Source organism: Chionomys nivalis, chromosome 21 (genome assembly GCF_950005125.1).
Source record: "Chionomys nivalis chromosome 21, mChiNiv1.1, whole genome shotgun sequence".
NCBI classification, from domain to species: domain Eukaryota; kingdom Metazoa; phylum Chordata; class Mammalia; order Rodentia; family Cricetidae; genus Chionomys; species Chionomys nivalis.
The window spans coordinates 39,183,544-39,207,614 of record NC_080106.1 but is presented as its reverse complement, the minus strand read 5'-3'; the positions used below and the strand labels follow the sequence as shown (position 1 = coordinate 39,207,614).

Sequence of the window (24,071 nt, the reverse complement as noted above, 5' to 3'; positions counted from 1 at the left end):
TATCTATATATATATATATATATATATTCACCCAATGGATTCTTAGTTGGAATTGTCTTTTCGTATCTCTCTCTCTTTGGTTTCTCAAGACAAGGTTTCTCTGTGTAGTCCTGACTGTCCTAGAACTTGCTCTATAGACCTGACTGACATTGAACTCAGAGATCTTCCTGCCTCTGCCTCCTGAGTACTGGGATCAAAGGTGTGTGCCACCACCACCTAGCTGCTTTTCTTCTTTAATTCATTTTCCTTGCTTTCTTGGGTTTAGGGTACCTTTGATCAATCCATCATCGGATCCAGCTGTAAGTGTGTCTGTGTCGCCTGCCTGTTATGACTGCTGTTGGGTGGGTTTATTTGTTGTCTTCTATTTCTGTTTTGTTTTACTTTATTTTTTGTCTTCTGTCAGTACAGAGCTACAGGTTGAACCTAGGATCTCACATTCTTGCTTCTACCTCTGAGTTCTGTCTCCAGACATATTTCTTGTTTTTCTCCTCCTTGTCCTTCTTCTATAATTTATCCTGATTCTTAGTATTCATTTTTCTTTTTTGTTTGTTTTCTTCCTTCCTTATAATTGAAAATATAAAGACCATAGCAATCACTGTCCTCTGAAAAGGGTGATATTTTCTTTTCACAAATCACTAGGGACCAGCAGGCCACTTTTGATACTGCCGAGAATTCATTTTAGACTTCGTAGGATTACTCTATCTCTGACTTAGCTTTATTCCTAAAATATGATCCTCTAGAACGTGGTTCTTCAAGAATACAGCTCTTACTGCTGATGTGACCCCTTATTGTAAATTCTTAATTTCGAGTCTAGTTGGGCCTTTACTGTCTGCTTCTTTTTCCGCTTTGGTTTCTGGAATCCCACCCTGAACATGCTCCAGTTAGGAGCTGGTCACATTAGGGAAGGAAGAATTTCCAGGCAAGTTTTCTAGCTCCTTTGTCAATGAAGCCAACTCTGTTTCGACAAACTTGACTTCTCATAGTTAAAGACTTTAAGTCCTTTCAAGACTGGAAACACAGCTTATCTTCTAAGCACTCTGCAGTATGGCAATGCTCAATTCTAGCCCATGGTGCCAAGTAAGGAGAGAGAAAGAAATCCATCTGGGTCTGGAGAGTTGTAGCTCAGTGCTAAGAGTACACACTTGGCCAAAAGACAGAGGTAGGGGCTAAGCCACCACCACTTGGCACGTAAGCGGCCCTGGTTTGAGTCACAAGTCCCATCACAGTGCTCCTCCGCTGACACTGTTCCTTACCTCCTCCATGCAGCTAGCAGCTTAGCTCCCAGTCCACAGGGGGATACGAGCTGTGCTCTCAAAGACAAAAAGCGAGGGGTTGGATTTTATTTACCTGAAGACAGGCTTGTCTTCCCACAGTAAACCTCTGTGCCCTGTGCTGGGCACAGGATGCTGGGATGGCAAGACTGTTGAGGACAGTCTGTGTAGTTCAGTGTGGGTCCCAGTTGTCTGGGGTGCATTTTGATTTGTGTTTTTTCGCTTGTGCCAGTCCCGCTGTCCTCCAGAAGATGTACGTACAGTGACTCGGCCTAAGGCAAATCCTGTATCTTACCGCCTTGTCACATCCTTTCTAGGCACCACCACAGTTTAAAATGCATCAGAATAAAAGATTTGAATTCTCCAGCTTACGACTTCTCACTCATTCACTTTAATTCTTGCAGGCAAGCACAGCATAAGCAGGGATGGAGTGGGTGAAGAGGCGGTAACCCACCCTCTGAGCGCTCATTCTTAGGGCAGGGTCCAGATGTCCTCAAGGAGTGCTGCTCTGCACTAATGGCGTCTTCCTCACCCCACTCACCTCTTAGCTCCTCTCAGGATCCAGTTCTTCAGGAAGAGTTGACCTGTGGTGGCCAGCTAGCTATCAGAGTTCTTTGTGGTGGCTTCCTGCCATTGACTTCAAGTTGAAAACATTCTGTGCTAGATATTCAAAGTGTACCCCCTTCCTAACCAAAACAGGAAGCTTTGCCTGCAGGAGCACCAGGAGATTTTTAGTTTTTCAGCTTCTTTTCTGACTAGCCTCCAAATTTGGGGATTTCCATTCTCCTGTCTATTGCCGTAAGTGTGTTGCTATGTAGTAATGAAAATAGTGTCAGGAACCGGAGCTCACACGTAATCTTAGCACTTAGGAGGAAGGAAGCAAGAGGGTAGACAGGAATTTGAGGCTAGCTTAGGCAACAGTACGAGACCTTGTCTCAGAACATAGAATAAATAATAGTGTATATGATACTGCTACTCCTCAGTCATCACAGCTGGGCTCAGAGCTCCGCCCGTACCTGCCACTGTCCTCCGCGCTCATCCCATGGGTATGCTGGGGTGTTCCCCTCAATGGCCTCTCCTGACCTCTTAGAGAGCCAAGCCTCAGTGACTCTCCACAACCCATTCAGTCCTGCAGCTTTCATGTTGCCCAAAACAGCACCATGTGGGAGACCAAGTTCAGATGCCAGCTTGGGATGCATCCATGGCCCACTCTGGACCACACATCTCTGCTGACCCTGAGGAAACCCTTCCCAGAAGATTTCACCTCTATTATTTTGATCTCTTTTTAACTGCAGCTTATTCTTCAGCCCTAGTTGTCGGCATCGTTTGTCACAGTAAAGGGAAAGTTCCAGTTACAGTGTATCACATGAATGGTCCTGGCAGAGTCTTCCCTCTGAAATGTCACAGGCCAGGTCTCCATTATCTGTATGTCTCTCAGCATTTCTGTCCTCTAAGCTCCCATAGCAGTTCATTCGACTTTGAGAAATGACTTTTCCAGCCCAAAGTTCCAAAATCCTTCCCCGGTCCTCCCTAAAACCAATATGGACACCATGACCAAAAGCAATCAGAGGGAAGAAAAGGTTTGTTTATTGTGTTTCCATATCATAGTCCATCAGTGAGGGAAGCCAAGCAGGAATCTGGAAGCAGGAAGCGAAACAGAGACTATGGAGGTACGCTGCTTACTGAATTGCCTTCCGTGGCTTGCTCAAACATTTCCTTAGAAGGCCCAGGCCCATCTGCCCCGGGGCGGCACCACTCACAACCAAGAAAATGCCCCACAGACATGCCCACTGACCAGTCTGACAAAGGCACTTCCTCAGTTGAGACTCCTCTTCCCAGGGAACTCTAGTTTGTATCCCATGGACAGAAACTAACCAGCACAGCTGCTCAGCTGGATAAGCCACCGGCAACTGAGCGGTTACCACAGAGCCAGTGTGGCCAAGACAGGCTTAGTGAGTCATTCTGAGAAGACGTTTGAAGAGTCCTGTGCTCGGGCAACAGCATTGTTAGGATGCCTCGGTAATACACACATTCGATGCAGTTCTTTCCAAATTCCAATTGCCTTGGTGTGTGGTTTTGATTTTGAAACAGGAGTTTATTGTCTCACTATGCTACTGAGGCTGACCTCAAATTCATAATTCTCCTGCCTTAGCCTCCTAGTTGCTAGGGTTATAGGCATGTGCCACCATACCTGGTACAACATCCTATTTAAAAGAAATGAAAAAAGAGTCTTCAAATCACATAGAATTGAAAGAAGAAGTAGGTAAGTCTTGGGGAAGAAGTAAGTGGTTTTTCATCTTTGAGCTTGTGAAACTAACGCCATCCTGCACATGAAGTTCCCACAGGCAGGTCTTTAGATATGTACGTGGGTGGGAATGGAATGGCAGGATATGTTGTATTTCATGTTGCACTTTTTAAAGAACTGCCAAACTGTTTTTTTCTGACTTTGGACTTGTTAACTTCAAAACTTGCTACACTGCTGTCATAATTGAAATAGTATGATATCGGCCTAGGAACAGAAGTACAGATAATGTGATGGAGTGGAGACACAAAGAATGAAGGCTACCATGATGAACTGTGTTTTAGCAAGGACTCCAAGCCCGTACAGTTAGGAAAAGATGCTCTTCAACAAGTGGTGTTGGGAAATCTTGATGTTCACATGTCACCAAGGAATGAAGCTTAGCTCGGATGTCTAGCGCTGGTATGAACTGGAAGTAGACCAAGCTCTACACTGAAGAACCAGTGCTGTGAGCTTACCTTTAAAGGAGCCCCGGAGGACTTTCACTGATACTGTAGTTGACACTGTGTACAGGAATGCTACCAGAATAGGAACCAAAAGAGAAAAGTGAACTGACCATCATCACAGTTAAAATTTTGTGTATTGGACTGAGAAGGTAGTCTGGGGAGTAAAGTGCTTGCTGCCAATCCCGACAACCCGAGTCCCATCCCTGGGACCCAGCTGGTGGGCGGAGAAAACTGACTCCTGCAAATTGTCCTCTGACCTTCATCTCTGCGCTGTGTATAAGCATGTTCACACACACGTGCATGCACACACAATAAATAAAAGTAAATACAGGTTTTTTTTTAGAAATTTGTATATAAAATGACATAATTAAAAGGAAAACAGGGCTGAGTAGGAAAAGGTTCTTGTTACCAATCTGACAACTTGAGTTCAACCCTGACCCCTGCTAGTTGTCCTCTGACCTCCATGCCTGCACCACGGCCTACATCCATCTGTACATATCCACACATAAAGTAAATTTAGAAAATTATAAATGAAAGTGAACAAAGTCTACACAGTGGAATGAAACGCTTGTAAATTGTACATGATAAAGAATTGATACCCATAGCATATAAAGAACAACAGCGTAATTGCATAGAAACAGGCCAATTAAAAACAGGCCAAGTATTTGAGTGGATATTTCTTTAACAAAGATGTACAAGATGGTCCATGAAGACATGAAAAGATGATAAGATCATAGTTCGCTGTGTCAATGCACACGACAGCTACAGTGAGAGCCGCCGCATGCCTAGACTGGCTCCAGTAGCGTTAAAGGATGTGTTAGTGTTGGCAGAAATGTGGAGAAATCAGGACAGCTCTGCATTTCTGTCAGGTGGTGGTGCAGCCACTTTGAAAAGAACATGGCAGTTCTTCAAAATAATTGAAAATAGAACTGTAGTGATCCAATAGTTCTATTCCTGAGGAGAAGAACACACGTGTATAGTCATGTTCATAGTGGAATTATTTCCATAAGCTAAAAGGAAAAAACGATCCAGATGTCTACCGTCAAATTAAGTGAGAAACAATGTGATATGTGAGAAAGAGAAGTGGATAATTGTAGTTTAACACAGTAATTCTCAACCTCTGGGTCCAGAACCCTTTGGGGGTAAACAATTGGTTCACAAGGGTCACATATCAGATATTCTACATATTAGATAATTACGTTATAATTCATAACAGCAATAAATTTATAGTTATAAAGTAGCAATTAAAATAATTTTATGATTCCTTACCACAGCATGAGGAACTGTACTAAAAGGTCGCAGCATTAGGAAGGTTGCGAGCCACTGGTTTTACAGGTTCACTTATGCTAAAGATGATGGGAAGTTTGGGTATAGATGATGATGATGCCGTGGATGTATTTGGGGTGCCCAGATTGGTCATTTGCTGGTTAAAATCATAAGCACTGAGCTACGCATTTTACTCAGATAGAAACAACTTCTAGCAAAGGATGCAAAGGAACTTTCTGAAAGTCTGCAAGCAAAAGAGCAGGACGTCCCTGCCAGGCTGTCTGACCACAGGCAACTTTGAGTAGAGAGTGAGAGAGCAAATGTACCTCTGCTGGACATTTTGTAGGATTTGCCCCAACGCCTTGTGTGTTGGTCCTTGCCTTCCACATTGTTTGAGGCAAGGTCTCTACATACAGCTGTCTTTCCTCCCATCTCCCCAGAGGGGCCTGCAGGATTACAAATGGTCATTTTATGAGTCTGGTTTTTATGTGGGCTCTACAGATTTGAACCCAGGTTGCCAGGCTCGCACAGTGAGCACTTTACGCACTGAGCCATCTCCCCAATCCCGCCCCCTTTGGAGACACGGTCTCACCATGTAGTCCTGGCTGACCTCAAGCTCATAGAGATCTTCTTCCCACCTCTGCCTACTGAGTGTTGGAATCAGTGTGCCACCATGCCAGCAATCCCCTAAAATTTTAAAACCCAAACTACATCCATTGTTCTTAGAAGTTAAAAAGTGTCTACTGTAGTTGGACTAGCATTCATGGGGCATTGGGTTTGATTTCCCTCCCTCCCCTCCCTCCCTCCCTCCCTCCCTCCCTCCCTCCCTCCCTCCCTCCCTCCCTCCCTCCCTCCCTCCCTCCCTCCCTCTCTCTCTCTCTCTCTCTCTCCTGGGATTCTCTCTTGCTCAGACTGGTTTTTGACTCCTGGCCTGATGTGGTTTTACTGCCTCAGCTTTGCACGTAGGTATGAGTATAGATGCACACCATCATGTCCAACTCAAGCAATCTGGTCTCTAGATTTGCTGCTCTTTGCCTTGTCAAGAAACTCCTAGGCTACGGGTGTCTTGTCTCAGCCGGCCTGTGGAAATGAGTCTGCCTGGGACCAGGCCTGATACATCTGTGACAGCTGTGGATTCAGGTGATGGGTTTCATCTCCCAGCATCTGTTTCCCTGGGCACAGAATGGAGAATTGGATCAGCTCAATCCAGATTTTAAGATTTTAAATATCATGCTTTTCTCATGTGCTTCTTGAGTTCCCAGTCCTTCCCAAATTCCGTAACCTCAGGAGGTGACCTAGGTGTTATCAGAAAGCTAAAGCTTTGCCTAAGGACACCACGTTAATATGAGACAAACAGCACCATTTCTATGGAAATCACCTGTCTGTGGACTGCTACGGGCCATAGTTAGTGGTGTACACTGTTGGTTCAGCCTTCACCTTTCATAATCTCTGAAAGATTATGCCCAAAGACCAAGAAATGTAGCTTTTAAACTTATGCAGCTAGGCTTGGGTAAGCAAGGTAGAGAATAAAAAAGATTGTCTGTCCCGAGCAAGGATGGAATGCAGGAGCTGTCCTTTGGTATGTCATCAAAAATACCCACAGCTCTTATCTTAAAGGGAATCAGAGATAATTTATTTTAGAGCCATTATGAGTGACCATGAACATAGATTATGTTGCCCTAAATTCCATGTTCCAATGGAGAAGCAGTTTCATAGGGTTTTTTATAGTTGAATAGAACAAAGGAAGTCATAAATCAAGCTAACTTTAAAATACATGGGTGAGCCAGGCAGTAGTGGTACACACCCTTAATCCCAGTACTCAGAAGGCAGAGGCAGGTGGATCTCTGTGAGTTCAAGGCCAGGATAGCCAGAGAAACCCTGTCTTGAAAAAACAAAACAACAACAAAAAATTGGTAGTTCCATCACAGAGGCAGATACATCAAGGTGAGGGAAAGTTTTCTGTAGGCCCAAGATGCTATCTGATGACATCCTTAGCTCTTGGATAGGTGGATCTAGTGTTCCCCTGTTGACAGCTCCCACAAGATTTTTGGTGGTGCTGGTTTGGCTTTTGTTTTGTTATATTGTTCTTGTTTTAATTTCACAAGGTGTTGATTCAGATACAGACTGGGGCGAGGAATGGCTGTTCCAGAGGCTAAAACTAGCTCAAGGAAAAGTAATTAACTTCTGAACCTACAAAATTCCAGTCTTGACAGCACTGAGCTTCAGGTCAGCCCACTGATCTCTGCAGACACGGAAGTGCCTTTGCAGGTTTTGTTCATAGATGGACGGACACAGCTTCTTTTCTGAAATTTTCGTTCACAGGTGTTGGGTTTGTGACAGCTCAGGGTGTGGCTCAGCGAAGCAGTTGCCTAGCATTTGCGGGTTGTTCCCAGCCCCAAGACAGGTCACCTGCTTGGACAGATCACCTTACGGAGGTACCGTTCTAATGAAAGCTTTGTTTGAAAGGCAGTACTCTGGGCTTTTAGAGACCTGCTACAGTTTCCTGAGGTTTATACTCTAGAATCTTTCTCTTTACCTCTCCTTTTTTTTTAAAAGACAGAGTCTAATGTAGCCCAGCTAGCCTCAGACTCAGTACGTATCCTTGATCTCTGGCTACTCTTGCCCCCTGTGTTAGAATTACAAGCATGTGTCACCACCTTTTTTTTTTTAATGTGGTGCTAGGATCCGGACTGCATGTTTGATAGACAAGCACCCTACCAACTGAGTTACATTGCCAGCCCCTTTCTCACCTTCCAGAACCTCCCCTTCTTTGCCCCTCGTGATTTTTTGATAGCTCTGAGACCTACTTTCATCAGAATCATGTTCAGTGGAAGAGGGAAAGGGGAAGGGCACACCTGCAAGTCTCTCCGCAGTAACTGAGAAGAGTGTGCCTGGTCCCTGGGAAAGTCAGCCACTCCGGCTCTGCCTGCATCTGTACCAGCATCCACACTGGAGCCCCCTGTGTTGTGTGCTTCCTGCTACCTTACTGCAGTGCACTGTCTTGAATTTTCTCTGGCCATTTTGGCCATATCCTGAATTAACTTAAAACAGTGTAGATTATCTATCAAAAAGGCTTGAAGATGCCCTGGAAGATAGTAAGACAGTTCTTAAAAACTTCAACTTCCTTTTGTTTTCAAACCATTTGAACAGGGAGAAAAAAGCTAATTTAGTGTGTATATACAGTGTATCTCGATCAGACCTACCGCAGCTCTCCGTCCTCACCCTCTAGAGCTCCCTCCAGCGCATCCCCTTCCTGCTTTCACGTCTGTACCCCACTGAGTCCGGTGAGTGCTGTGTTGTAATATGAGCGGCGGGGCTGCGTCCCCGGCACCCAGCCGCCCGCATGGCTAGCTTATGCCCTGAAATAATTACACGGAAACTGTATTCTTTTAAGCACTGCCTGACCCATTAGTTCCAGCCTCTTATTGGCTAGCTCTTACATATTGATCTAACCCATTTCTAATATTCTGTGTAGCACCATGAGCTGGCTTACCAGGGAAGATCTTAACCTGTGTCTGTCTGGAGTGGGAGAATCATGGCGACTCCCTCACTCGGCTTCTTTCTCCCAGCATTCTCTCTGTTTACTCCACCCACCTAAGGGCTGGCCTATAAATGGGCCAAGGCAGTTTCTTTATTAAATGAAAGTAACTCCTCCATCATTTCCCCTTTTTTTGTTTAAACAAAAAAGAAAGACTTTAACTTTAACATAGTAAAATTACATATAACAAAACAGTTATCAAGCAAGAATTACAGTTACAATATTTATATCTATTTTATCTTTTATCATAACTAAGGAAAACTATAACTATCTATTTATTTTTTAACTCCATCAAAGACTCCAAAAGGATATAATATTACCTAAGAAAACAAGAAATAAGAAAACTCTAGAAATGACAGAGACATCTTGCTGCCTGGACAGTCATTTAAAGTTCCTCTGTACCGTTGGGGCATCCATCTTTGGCCTACAGGCCCATAGAATCCAGTAGACATTTCCATGAAGCAGGAAAATTCCAAAGACAGTTCAGTCATTTTCTGCTGTGTCCTGTAGAATGTCTCGCAGACTCTTTCATGAGTCAGGAACCCCGAAAGATCATCTCACCTTTAGGCAAGTTTAGCAGTCCTCTTTCTGTGGGTTCTTTGTTTCCAGTTTATGCATCAGTCCAGGCAAAAGCAGTTTCGTGCCCAAATGGCTAACCAACTCCATAAGGAGCCTCTTTGATGCCCATCTTCCTCTTGAAGTAGATTGGTGCTGCCAGGAGCAGACGTGTCTCATTGTCATGAAAAGTCCTAAGTTATTAAAACACTTAAATGCCATATTTTGTAGCCTTTGAAAGATATGAAGAATGCCTATCTGAAATATATCTATGCACATCTAGAAAACCTAACTAACATGACTACAAGCTTGACTATTATTTATGATTATCCATTAGCAACCTATATTTCCTAATTATACATTACATTTTTAAATGAACTACACAATCACAATACCTTAATCAAGATCAGAAATACATATACATATAACAAAATTGACCTTAAAATCTATACCAATGTAAATTATATCTATATCATATCCCCCTTTAAATGTAAAAGAACATTTATAAACAATATTTGGGAACATAATGGGTGTGTCAGTGACTTCTCTGCATCTACTGAAACAGCCGTGTTATAATTTATGACATTTATTGATTACATGTGTTGAACCATCCCAGCATCTTAGTTGGAGTTAAATCCAGCTTGATCATGGTGAATGATCTTTCTGATATGTTCTTGAATTCAATTTGCAGGTATTTTGCCAAAAAGATTTGCATCTAAGTGCATTAGAGAAATTTATTTTTTTTATCTATCTTAAGTATCAGGGTAATACTAGCTTTATAAAAAAAAGGAGGAGTTGGTGATATTTGTTTCTTTGCTATTTTATTGACTAGTTTTAGACATATTATTGTTCTTTGAAGGTCTAGGGAAATACACCTGTGAATCCATCTGGGCCTGAACTTTTTCAGTGTAGAGAGATTTAATTACTATTTCAATCTCACTGCTTGGTACAGATTTGTTTAAATTGTGTAATCTTGACTTGGCTTAATTTTTATAGGTCATATGCATCTAGAAATTCATCCATTTCTTTTAGATTTTCCAATCTAGTAGAATATATATTTTTAAAGTAAGACCAAATGATATCTGGATTCCACTAGCATTTCAAATAATGGCTTCCTTTTCATTCCTAATTTTATTAATTTAAGTCTTATCTCTCTTGGTTTGTTTGGCTAAGGGTTTGTCAGCATTTTCAAAGAACCAATTTTTGTTCCATTGATTCATTGTGTTTGTGTGTTTCCATATCATCAGTTTTGGCCCTGATCTTAATGCTTTCTTTCTGTTGACTGTCTTGGGGGTTGTCTTGTTTTCCCGGGGCCCTAAGGTGGATCATTCATTATTTATTTGTAACCTCTCTGATTCTTCATGTAGACACCTAGAGCTCTAAACTTCTTTTTCTCCGTCTGTTTTCCTTATGTCTCTTAGGTTTGGGAATGCTGTGTTTTCATTTTCATTTGATTCTAAGAATTTTTTTTTTATGTTCTTGACCCCTTTAGAGATCCACTCGACATTAATCTCCAGGAGTTTATATATTGTTTAGTGCTTCTCTTACTGTTGATTTGTGGTCTTATTCCATTCTCATGAATATGAGGAATTATTTCAATTATCCTCTGTCTGTTGAAGCTTGCTCTGTCCTAATAGATGATCTATTTTAGAGAAAGCTCCATGGGTTTCTGTGAAGAATATATATCCTGCAGTGGCAGTAGAATGTTCTATAGTGTCTGTTCAGTTCATTCGATCTGTAATCATTCAATTATATAGTTCTCTATTTTTAATTTAAATTTTTTACGCTATTTAATGTATTTGGAAAAGAGATGCCACGGGAGGCATTTAGTACAGCAAACAGTTAAGATCAGAAAAGAATCCCCTCTGTCATAATTGAAACACTAAATATATAAAACAAAAAGTATACTGAAAGAAGCAAGTAAGAAACACCAAGCTACACAGACACAGGCCCATCAGAAGAGCAACAGATTAATCAGCTGAAACTTGAAAGCCAGGAGGGCCTAGACAGATGTAGTTCAAATTCTGAAAGACAGTAACTACCAACCCACACTACTATACCCATCGATTCTATCTGTCATAATTGCAGGAAAAAGAAAAATTCTCCATGATAAAAATAGACTAAAGGAATGTATGAGACAAAACAGAGGCACAATTTCCTGCAGTTTTTAAGACACTGTATGCCCAGCACGGTAACACATCCATTCATTATTCCCAGCACAAAGGAAGGGCAGCTCTTTTTCAGTTTGAGGCCCACCAAGTCTATATAGAGAGTTCCACATAGTGAGAGGCTGTTTAAATACAGGTATAAATTTAGATATTGTATGTGTGCATACATGTGCACATGCATGCGTATAGAAGTCAGGTGCACTTAAGGGAGTTGGTCCTCTTGTGGGCCTGGGAATTGAACCTGTCAGAGCTGGCTGTGGTGCCTTTATCGCTGAAGCTGTCTCTCCAATGTACAGGTTTGGAGGGCTTGATTTCTGTTTTGGTTTTTTTTTGTTTTTTTTTTTTTTTTGTTTTTTTTTTTTTTTATTTTTCGAGACAGGGTTTCTCTGTGGCTTTGGAGCCTGTCCTGGAACTAGCTCTTGTAGACCAGGCTGGTCTCAAACTCACAGAGATCCACCTGCCTCTGCCTCCCGAGTGCTGGGATTAAAGGCGTGCGCCACCATCACCCGGCTTGTTTGTTTTTTATTCTATGTGTGCGGATGTTTTGCCTCATTTACCCGCATATCTACTTGTGCACTCCATATTTGCCTGGCACTCGAGGCAAGAAGAGGCTTTGGGTCCCTTGAAACTGGAGTTATGGAAAGTTGTAAGCTACCATATGGGTAATGGGAACCAAACCCAGGTCCTCTGAAAGAGCAGCAAGTACTCTTAACTACTAAGCCATCTCTCCAGCTCCCCTGACCCCTACAGTTTGAAACCTCAACTTTTTTTAGGTCTGATTGCAGGTCATGTTATATCTCTCACCTGAGGAATTACAAAAGCTGATGGGGGAGGTAACCTCTGAGCCCAATATGGTCCAGCCCCCATGTGCCAACCCCAGACAGAAATAAGTGTGTTTTACTTTATCGTCCAAGCAGCCTGCTCCCGTGGGGAGAAGCACCTCACCTCAGCTTCTGCATCTTTCACTGCAGCATGCCCAATTATTTATGGGCAGGTAATAACCTTAAAGATGAGCTTTATCCTTACAAAAGAGCCACTGCCAGCTAGGCACCATGGCACATGCCCTCAACCCCAGCACTCAAGAGTGAAGCAAAAGGATCATGAGTTGGAAGCCAACCAAGGCTACATAGCAAACCCCTGTGTTTAAAAGCACAAACATACGAGCAAACCCATACATAGATCATGAGGTTCTACCATTTCCAGGTTCACATTGCCCATCAGAAAGTGAGACAGGACTGGTGTGGAAAGGCCTATATATGTGTTGCTTTTATTGGCTATTGAATAAAGAAGCTGCTTTGGCCTGTGATGGGGCAGAATAGAGCTAGGCGGGGGAACTAACCTGAATACTGGGAGAAAGTGAGTGGAGTCAGTGAGATGCCATGTAGCACTGGAGGAGACAGACTTTAGCGGTAAAGTGCAAGCCTCATGGCAAAATATAAAATAATAGAAATGGGTTAATTTAAGATAAAAGAGCTAGCTAGCAATATGCTTAAGTAATTGGTCAAGCAGTGTTTTAATTAATACAGTTTTATGTAATTATTTCAGGTCTGAGTAGCCTCCACCAACACAGGACACCTACAGAAATGGTGGCACATACCTGTAATTACAGCACTCAGGAGGTTGAGGCAGAGACTGAATATTTGAGGCCAGCCTCTTCTACATAATAAAACTCTATCTCCAAAAACATAAGAAAGAAAGTACAACACCATATCAAACTCCTCTAAGAGGGAGTTGAGTTTGTGCCAGGCTCAGGTTATACCGATCCGATACACTATACTATGCTAAGTAATGTACTGTGTCTGCATCTTCAGCCTCTGGTCTCCAGGGCCAGTAGTTGAGCTGTGCCTGCTGTTCATTGTTGTTTTGTTTAACAGTGAGCTAAGTTTTGGTCTAAAACTTCATATGTGCTAAGTGAAAATATCCCCAGCTGCTTTTACTTACTTGTTTGTTTACACTACTCAGGGTTTCACTGTATGGCCGGCCTTTGCTGTCCTGGAACTGGCTATCCAGACCAGGCTGGCTTCAGATTCAGAGGTCTGCCTGCCACCTCCTAAGGGCTGGGATTAAGGGCGTGCACCATTGTGCCTGACTTCTTATCTTTGAGGCAGTCTCACTAAATTGTTCAGATTGCTCTTATATTCCCTCTATAACCCAGGGAAGCTTTGAACTTGTGATCCTCCTGCCTGACCTTCCATTTTACCTAGCCTCAGCGTTACTATGTAAGCAGGTGTTTGTTGTTTTTGACAGGATCTTGTTTATAGCCCAGGCTAACCTAGGATTTTCAGCAGCCCTCCTTCCTCAGCTTCCCAGCTGCTGGATGGCTTGAGCCACCACACTCCATTATTCTCAGTAGGAATTTATATGTGAAAAGAAGATAGTCAGTCCGCCTCTTGTGAGGGGCAGAGACAGTAACCACGTAGAGGCACTTGTGAATACTCCCGTAAAGGCTTTGAAAGACGACTCCTCCCCCTGTGACAGGTGAAGGCGGTCTGTGCCCGTTAAGTGCATGGAGAGGCCTGGAGCGAGGTAGTCACTGTGCCTCCGGTTACACTTTCCCACTAGCTCTCTGGGAACCTGTACGTACGTGTTTCTCTTAGGGTGCAGAGAGCACGTGCTGGAAGCTGCGAAGCCTGAAGCCATCGGTGACACTGCGGACTTGGCCCTGCCGCCCGAAATGCCGATTCTCATCGACTTCCACGCGCTGAAAGACATCCTGGGGCCACCAATGTATGAGCTGGAGGTGAGAACTCTCATATCTATGTTTCCACTGGCGCTTGCTTGGTATCGGGCAAGTAGAGTTGTGGATTCTGAGGCTGAAGTTCTGTCCTAACGGGGAAATCTCCCTGTGTACTGTCACACGTGGTAGTGTGCCTCCATAGGGAAAGAGGGCCATGTCGGCTCCGGGGCAGCAAGGCTGACTTGACTCAGTCATCCCTTCCGTCTCGTGATTGGCTCATGCTTGTGGAGCTGCTGCTGCAGAAGAATCCTATCTTCTGTTGTGTGCATCTTAATCAAAGCTGTCTTGTCTTGTGCTACTGAGGGCTTGGGAGGAGGTGGGGAATCGACATGATCCCCACTGTCCGAAAGCAAGAGTCCACCTGTAGCGTCAGACTGGGGCTACCGCCCACCAGATGACGTATTTCAGGACCCTGTCATCCCTCAGGGTTAAGCCAAGTGCTGGGCTCACCCTTTCACTGTCCTGTTCTGCTTTTCCCTTTCCTACCCCACAGAAGGCCTGAGAGCCAGGACAAACCGAGACACAGATGGACATAGTTATAGAACAGGATGTTGAAGCCATTACAACATATTTGGGGAGTTTAGATGTTCCGGGTGCTTTCCTAGGAAAGGTTTGTAAAGATGTCTAGAAAATAAATCTGTCAAACCATGCATAAGGCAGTCTCTCGAGCAAAACTTCAAAATCATTACCAGTGGTGATGGTTTTCCCACGGGCTTACAAAGGGGGAGAAGAGAGACTCCCTGCAGCCATCTTCCTTGCTCACGTATCAACTTCTGAGCTAGCTTTTCAGCTGACGAGCCTTCCCACAAAGCTCCCATTCACTGGAATAGTCTTTGTTTATTCTTGCCAGCAGATCTGGAATCGTACAACCAAAGGCATTTGGGTTCTTTGAATTCTTAAGATCCCATGGATTTCAAAGTGTTTAAAGAAAATGAGGTTAGTTTTCACTGTCAGAGTCAAGACGGGTTCTGATTCCATGTTCCATGGCCTCTTTCTCTAGACTTTCCAGAAAAGGCTCACCCCAGCAGTTCCCTGAGAACTGAAACAAAGGCTGACACTTGTTTGTGTCTGTCTGTAACCCTTCTTGGCTGATGTTGACTTTCTGCCATTTCAACAGCGCTGGCAGAGGAACAGCAGAAAGAACAGAAAGGAAAAGCTGTACACATGGCTTAGTCGTGCTCTTTGGTGTCATTTTATTTTCCTAACAGCATCTTAGCTATCACAGTAGAATACTTGACCAGCTTGAATGTAAATGAGGATTTCAGCGGGGTCTGCTGACACTGTCCCCTGCAGAGATAGGCACTTTGTCGACACACTTGTGGCCTGTCATACTTTTATACCACGTTCTTCATCTTTACGTGGTCTGTCAGTCACATCTATACTCCTATAATGTTTGCCAGGGCGTTACTGGGACACCATGGCTCCTTGTGAAGGGATGGAGCGGCTGTACAATCTTGATGGGTGCATGAGTCTTCCTCTGGACTAAGAGTCACAGAGAGGTCTCCACATTTGCAGAGATCATCTTAGTCATGGGAGGTAAAGCAATGTAAACGTGGCCACAACTAGATATGCAAATGGTCCTTAAGTATTGATCTTTGAAGTATTAAAACCAGTTGGGCTGAGCTGTGCAGTGGTAGCACACGCCTTTAATCCCAGGACTCGGGAGGCAGAGGCAGGCGGATCTCTGTGAGTTTGAGGCCAGCCTGGTCTACAAGAGCTAGTTCCAGGACAGACTCCAAAGCTACAGAGAAACCCTGTCTCAAAAAAACAAACAAACAACAACAACAACAAAAAAAAACAGTTGGGCTGAAGAAACAACTCAGCAGGTTAAAGGAGATTGTCACCATGCCTGTTGTCCAGGGGTCAGTTCCCAGAACCCGCAGAGTTGTCCTCTGACCTCCACACATGTGCTTGGCATGCATGTGTATGTACACACACATAAATGTTTTCATTTTTTTCTTTAAAAAAAAATGCCACTAAGAGGCCCAGTCTAGTATCCATTAACCTTTTCTTGAAACATGTTAAATGTTTCCTCAATCTGCATATTAGCCTTATTGGCAGTTTGAGTGGGAAAATAACAACAATCAACCTGAGGGCTGGGGTTAGAGTTCAGTGGTACACTGCTTACCTAACAGGCACAAGGCGCTGACTTGAGACACTTTTATTCTACTTTGACACATAGTGAGAAAAACATTCTTTGTTTGTTTTGGTTTTTGAGTCAGGGTTTCTCTATGTAGCCATGGCTGTCTTGGAACTCGCTGTGTAGACCAGACTGACCTCAAACTCTGAGATCCACCTGCCTCTGCCTCCTGAGTGCTAGGATTAAAGGCGTGCATCACCACTGCCCAGCGAGAAAAACATTCTTAAAAGGTTTGTGCATGTTCATGTGTTCACAGGCACATGTCACAGTATACATGCAGAGGTCAGGGGACAGTTCTCTCCTTTCACCATATGGATTCTTCTAGGGATCAAACTCAGGACATCAGGTTTGACAACAAGCCATCTTCCAACTCTAGAAAACCATCTAGACTGCAAGGGTCCGCCTGTCTTAGTGGAGAGAACTGGTGACCCTACAATCAGTAGTAATAATGGGGGGCTAACAGGTATGCGCCGCTGCATAAGCAGGGTTTGAGAATTGTTTTTGTTGAGTCACTTCTTAAGAAATGTTGTGTTGAAGGGAGCTGCGGGCCTCTTCCCACAGCCTGGCTCCCAGCCGCCTGGCTAGCTTATGCCCCAAAATAACAACACACAAACTGTATTCTTTTAAACACTGCTTGGCCCATTAGCTCTAACCCTTACTGGCTAATTCTCATATCCCGATCAACCCATCTCTAATAATCTGTGTAGCACTAGTCTTACCGGGAAAGATTCAGCATGTCTGACCTGGCGGCTGGCTGCATCTTGTCTGCTCTGGAACACAGCGGCATGGCATCTGGCTCTGAGAGGAGCTGCCCTGCATCTGAGCTCACTTCCTCTTCCTCCCAGCACCCACCTATGTTCTAACCTATGAGGGCCAAGCAGTTTCTTTATTATTTAACCAATGACCTTCCTCCATCAGTGTTGTAAACCACAGCTTGCTCTGTAAAAGGGCCAAGGGCTAGGCTTGCATTTAAGAGATGTTTGGACTCCCTATGTGCTTGATTGCTGAGTTTTATATGAGGACACAAAACCTCAGGACCCCATGTCTAAGAATGGCAGGAAGACCCTTGGATAATTGTACTACCCCTGGCCACAGAGATCCTCCGTCTGATCACCGCTCCATTCTCCGCTCGTGTGTCATTCAGGTCATCACTACTCTCCGCTGCAGGTCAGTCTCCACCTACTGTGAGTCTGACCCTTTCAGCCTGGCCACATCCATCCTTCCAGTTAATAGTCTCCCGTCTCCTGCCCAGAATACCAAGATTCTCCAGCAGATGGTGTTTCAAAAAAGCAAACAAACGTGTGTGTGTGTGTGAATATGTGCACATGTCCACTTTCATGCCATGAGAGGACACCTGCCTTCCCACATTGGTTTTGAGATAGGGTCCTTCTTGGTTTTGACGCTATCTATATCAGGCTAACTGATGTGCAGCCTTCCAGATGAGTCTCCATCTCTACCTCCGATTGCCAGAGGAATGCTGGGATTAAGTACACACTGCCACACTTGGCTTTTCACTTGAGCCTGGATTGAACTCAGGTCATCAGATTTACAGAGCAAGCTCTTTTACCTCTACATCATCTTCCCAGCCTGCTTTCCTTCTTTTCCAATTTTATGTGTATGGATATTTTACCTGAATGTATGACTATGTACGACTTGCATCCTTGGTGCCCATGGAGGCCTTAAGAGGGAATGGAATCCCCTGAAGCTGGAGTTAACAGGCAGTTGGCTATGAGCTGCCATGTAAGTGTCAGTAGCTAAACCTGGATCCTCTACAAGACCCCTAAGTGATCTTGACTGCTGAGCTGTCTCCCCATCTTGCCTGGTTTCATGAAGCAACATGGTTAATAGTTTTGAGGATTCAGCTGTAAGAATTTATTGGCAGGGGCTGGAGAGATGGCTCAGAGGTTAAGAGCACTGATTGCCCTTCCAGAGGACCTGAGTTCAATTCCCAGCAACCACATGATAGCTCACAACCATCTGTTAGGAGATCTGATACCCTCTTCCAGCCTACAGGCATACATGCAGGCAGAACACTGCATACATAATAAAATAAATAAATAAATAAATAAATAAATAAATAAATAAATAAATAGTTTTTAAAAATACGCACAGGTATTAAAAAACAATTTTTTAAAAAAATGTAATCGACAGCTAATAAAACTGTAATAAATGACTTATTGTGTTAAACATAACTTTGCATTCTGAAGATTATTCTTTAGGATTAGTTCATCCAGCCCTGGAAAGAAGCCATGCAATAACAAGAATAAGAAAATTGACCCCATACTTGTGTCTTTAAAGTCATGAACAGTTTTATCATCTGGTTTTTTATTCTTAAACAGCACTGGCCTATCTTTTCCATCTTTCTAAATTAAATATAGCACAGAGCAGGTACCAGTGCTAGAGGGAACTGACTGGTTGAGCTGGGCTGGTAGCCAAGGGTAGCTAAACCTGCTGCCTACCTGTGAAGAGAAAGGTCAGAGTTAGCTCTTCCAGTAAGCTGACTCCCCAGTGGCTTCCCTGATGCCACCGTTTCCACTGCACACTCCTGCTAGAGAAAGGCTGGGTGCAAGCATAGTGACACAGTACCCAACGGTGGAGAAGCCTCACATTGGGTTGGTACTTGGTGACATACTGTACTTATTTCCTCTGGCACAGATAACACAACAGAATGGGCAGTCTGGAGACTGGAGTGCAGTCAAAGTTAGCATTGCTGTCTTTTTTTTTTTTTTAAGATTTATTTATTTATTATGTATACAACATTCCTTCCATGTATGCTTACATGCCAGAAGAGGGCACCAGATCTCATGATAGATGGCTATGAGCCACCATGTGGTTGCTGGGAATTGAATTCAGGTCCTCTGGAAGAGCAGTCAGTGCTCTTAACCTCTGAGCCATCTCTCCAGCCCCTGCATTGCTGTCTTTCAATTGTTACTTTGCATTTTCATATCTGGGATATGTTAACCTTTAGCTTATCACCTAGACTCAAAATTCCAGCTAAGCAGCTTGCTCCACTTAGGCTGCAGTCAGGCCGCACAGGGCTGTCCCATGCCCCGAGTGTAGAGGATCACCAAGGAGTGGCAGTGTTTCTGCAGTAGCTACAGAAAGCCTGTGAGAGCTGCTGCTGCTCCCTAAAGCAAGCGTACATAGTGAAAACCCAGTCAGGCTCGGGCTATGTAGAGATGCAGAGTCCAATAAAGATACACTGATACAGCTTCTGTATACCGCATATATAATTGGACCCAGCTCATGGAAGTCAGTTACTCACCCGTGTTCTAGGACTATGCTGCATCTGGCAAATACTAAATAAGAAGTGTATGTATCTCTTGTGGCAGAGAGCCAGATAATGAGAGGGTATCTCAAAATAATGTCAGGTAGTAAGTTCTCCAAGAGTTAGTACTTAAGTTTGCTCTGGAAGAGCGAGTCTTACAGGACAGTATGATTAAATGCTCTGGAAATAATTTCTCCGTGTTGACACAACTGATTGTTTTTCATCCTTCAAGGTATCTGAGCGTTTGAGTCAACCTGGAGTGGCGATAGGATTAGCGTGGACTCCCTTGGGTGGCAAAATCATGTTTGTGGAGGCAAGTCGGATGGACGGTGAAGGCCAGCTAACACTGACTGGCCAGCTCGGGGACGTCATGAAGGAGTCTGCCCATCTTGCCATCAGCTGGCTTCGAAGCAATGCGAAGAAATACCACTTGACTAATGGTACATGGCCCAGCCACAATGGGGACACAGCTGGGAAGGAGGGCCCTGGGATCATGATCCAGGAAGCATCTTACACTGTGTGACAAAGGTGACCCACTCGGTAACGTCCAGTGCTTGGCTTCTGAACACCTATGGAGACTCTAGTGACCGTGTTAAAGCTGTTTGGCTTAGTGCCTGAGCTAGAAACAAGAGCAAAGGTTTGTTTGAAATCATAGTTAGAGTAGAATGAATCTTTCTGTCCAGACCTCACTCTAAGTGCACTATCCATTAATATTTTTGAAGGGTTCATTTACACAAAACACCCATTTTTGTGTTTGATTTTATTCAGAGAAAAAAATAGGTTTAGTTTTTCTACATTAAATTTCCTTTTTTCCTTTTTAAAGCTTTTGGAAGTTTTGATCTTCTTGACAACACAGACATCCATCTGCACTTCCCAGCTGGGGCTGTCACAAAAGATGGACCATCTGCTGGTGTTACCATAGTAACTTGTCTCGCCTCACTTTTCAGTGGGCGGCTGGTGCGTTCAGATGTAGCCATGACTGGGGAAATTACTCTGAGAGGGCTTGTTCTTCCAGTAAGTATAGAAAACATTTATGTTCTTGTAATTTTTACTCAAATTATTTTTAAACTTTCATGAATAATAGTTTGCCTTCTTTCTGTAAACACTTTGGTTTAAAATAGGCATTAACAATTTAGTACCTGTAACTAATTTTTATTTTAAACTTTGGGCCAAGTAAAAGAAAACATCTCTCCCATGTTCCCTTGTCATCTGAAAAGGTTTAAGGGGGAATATTAGCATGGTTGGTAGGAAGGTCAGCAGCTTACCTGAACATCTGCAATCTCCCTTAATAGTTAAAAGTGACTCACATGTATATAAAGTTTTAAGCTCATCCCACACTTCTTGAATTGAGACATCCTAGCACCTTGCAGAAATCTTAGGTTACTGTAACTGGCAAGATTTAGAGCAAAACTACCAGCATAAAAATGGGAACGGAAGCCGGGCGGTGGTGGCGCACGCCTTTAATCCCAGCACTCGGGAGGCAGAGACAGGTGGATCTCTGTGAGTTCGAGACCAGCCTGGTCTACAAGAGCTAGTTCCAGGACAGGCTCCAAAACCACAGAGAAACCCTGCCTCGAAAAAACAAAACAAAACAAAACAAAACAAAAAAAAACAAAAAAAAACAAAAAAAAAGGGAACGGAATTAAAGTTGTCTGTTACATTTCAAAAGGCCTGACAGGCGGTGGTGGCACAACACACCTTTAATCCCAGCACTTGGGACGCTCTGTGAGTTTGATGCCAGCCTGGTCTACAGAGTGAGTTACAGGACAACCAGGGTTGTCACACAGAGAAACCCTGTCTCGAAAAACAAGCAAACCAAACAAAAACAACATCTTAAAAAGCCTGTATATCTGTGGGTCTTAGGTTCCAGTGCATATCCGGATCCGTCTACACAAATGCTGTGGCTAAATACACAGGACTCAAGTATTAGGACTTCCGGTGACTATGTGCCAGGACTTGTCTACAACAGACTGACAGATCCATGGCAGAAAAAGAGAAAAGAGCTAATGTTCTTTACTCTGCAAAATATGAATGAAAGTAGATTATAGGATTACCAGTTAAGATTATTAAAGGGGTCAGGCACACCTAAAACCCCAGCAACTCAGGAAGTCTGAAGCAGCATAGGCAACTTAGTGAGACCCAACCTCAGAGTGAAAAAGAGCCAGAGATAAGGCCCAATGGCAGAGGACTTGCTCAGCCTTGCTCAGCCTTAGTTCTAGCCACTACAATTGTACTCCAATATTTTCATTCAGCCATGCAAGGACCATGAAGAAAAGTGGTAGAATTAAAAAAAAAAAAAAAAAGAAAGAAAGAAAGAAACAACTTACTAAGTCTGAAATAAAAAGGAGTCTTTTGCACTTGGGAGGCAGAGGCAGGAGGATCTCTGTGAGTTTGAAGCCAACCTGGTCTACAGAGCTAGTTCCAGGATAGGCTCCAAAACTATAGAGAAATCCTGTCTTGAAAACCCAAAAATAAATAAATAATAAATAAATAAAATAAATCTTTTGGATTGAGTGTGGTTAGAGAATGACTAGGGAAATAATATACAGTATAGTCAGTCTGCCATATCCAGCATCTGGCAAGAGATACAGCAAACAGGAAGATGGACTACAAAGAGTAAAAGAAATAGCAGAGCTTATCCTGGAGTGGAAAGAGTCCTCAGCCACTGAGAGACACTGGATACACCGTGGAACAGTGTTACATACAGTGTCTTGTTCTTGCTCTCAGTCCAGTGCAGTGTAAAAATAGACATTTCATACTGGAAGGACACAGTCTGTCTCAGAATTTTCTCTGAAGAAGGCACTCCAGAAAAGCACAGTCTGGGCCAGGGTGACAGCTATGTAGGAAGGCCTAAAGCTAGCCAGTTAGGTTGAAGCTCGGAAAATTTAGGGAGCAGGAGAACCTGCTTCTTTCTGTGTGATGCATAGGAGGCCCAAGTCCTCACTTGTGGGCTTTCCCAGTCTGTAGATAACCTCAAACATGATACCTTGCTACTTCTAGGGCAAGTGATCCAACCTATCAATCCAGGCAGCAGCTTTCTTTTTATGCCTTAGCACTGAAATTCACGCAGCATCACTTCCATCAGAGGGAAGGGGGATCAGACTCCACCTTTTGTGAAGGAACCATTCGTTGTAGGAATAGCTTTTTGTTTGTTTTTAAATCACAAGAGGGCAGCCCTGGTGGCACATGCCTTTAATCTCAGCACTTGGGAGCAGGGAACAGAGGCAGACAGATCTCTGTGAGTTAAGGCTAGGGTAATCAACAGGGTAATTGTCACGAAGCAACAATTAAAAAACAACCAGAGCTAGTTTGGAGTGTTCTCAGTTTTAGATGGCACAAAGGCCTTTGCTTTGTGGTAATGAAGACAATAATCTTGTAACACAACTGAACATCCTCTGTAAGACCAGTTCATTTAACTTTAACTTTAAAATCTTTATTTTATAAAAACAGAACTGTAGCAAATGATGTACATGTACACATTATATAACATTTACAGCAACATATTTATTTCTTCCATTTGTCATTTCTTCATGGTAAAAATTTCCAAAATTCTTTCTTCCAGCTAGGAATAGCATAACCAAGCTAATGTAATACTGTTACAGAATCAACCTAAATACAAGGTTGCAATCACACACACATACACACACACACACACACACACAGGCATCCATAGACATCATAATTTCAAATTTTCTCATTAAAATATTTAAAATGGAAGCAACACAAACATTTTTTAGAAAGACTACCATTAGCCTTTTTACTGGCATCCCAGCTCAGCTCATACCATAACCAAATGGGAGGTGGCTGAATACCCAAGCTCAGTGAGAAGCAGGTCCACTTGCAGACCATAACCCTTGACGGCTGTCTTCTCTCGCCTGGCAGGTGGGTGGAATTAAAGACAAAGTGCTAGCTGCACACCGAGCAGGGCTGAAGCAGATCATAATTCCACAGAGGAATGAGAAAGACCTTGAAGAAATCCCAAGCAACGTCAGACAGGATCTAAGTTTTGTCACAGCAAGCTGCCTGGATGAAGTTCTAAATGCAGCTTTTGATGGTGGCTTCGCTGTCAAAACCAGGCCTGGTCTCATTGACAGCAAACTTTAGATCCCAACGTCAGCTGGAATTTTAATTATGAGGTGCCAAGAGGTGCCAAGGCTGGTTTTAGGCACCAGTAAGAGTAAGCAAAATATCCCTAATTTGTGGACATAATCAAGATAACAGTGAGTCTGTTCAAGTAGCTGTTGATGTTTATTACAGAAATATTGGTTTAATAAAGAATTAAAACTAGAAGTGTGGTCTTCAGTAGGATTGGTGTCCCTGGAAAAGATACAGAACAGAGGTTCTCTGTGGTCGCAGAACAAAAAACATGCTAGAAATGTCAAC

The 24,071-nt window shown here is 43.3% G+C and overlaps 2 protein-coding genes across 2 annotated transcripts in view; one reads left to right on the top strand and one right to left on the bottom strand.

Annotated features, from left to right (window-relative positions):
* The window catches only part of Lonp2 (lon peptidase 2, peroxisomal), an 86,764-nt gene extending 62,786 nt beyond the window's left edge, over positions 1-23,978 (top strand). The window contains exons 12-15 of the mRNA XM_057753224.1: positions 14,141-14,283; positions 19,921-20,128; positions 20,512-20,702; positions 23,571-23,978. Coding sequence (XP_057609207.1) covers positions 14,141-14,283; positions 19,921-20,128; positions 20,512-20,702; positions 23,571-23,792 — 764 coding nt within the window. The 3' untranslated portion in view covers positions 23,793-23,978. The remainder of the gene's footprint in view (positions 1-14,140; positions 14,284-19,920; positions 20,129-20,511; positions 20,703-23,570) is intronic.
* Positions 23,887-24,071, bottom strand: part of Siah1 (siah E3 ubiquitin protein ligase 1) — a 33,119-nt gene continuing 32,934 nt past the window's right edge. The window contains exon 3 of the transcript XR_009055718.1: positions 23,887-24,005. The gene's annotated coding sequence lies outside the window, so the exon portion shown is untranslated. The remainder of the gene's footprint in view (positions 24,006-24,071) is intronic.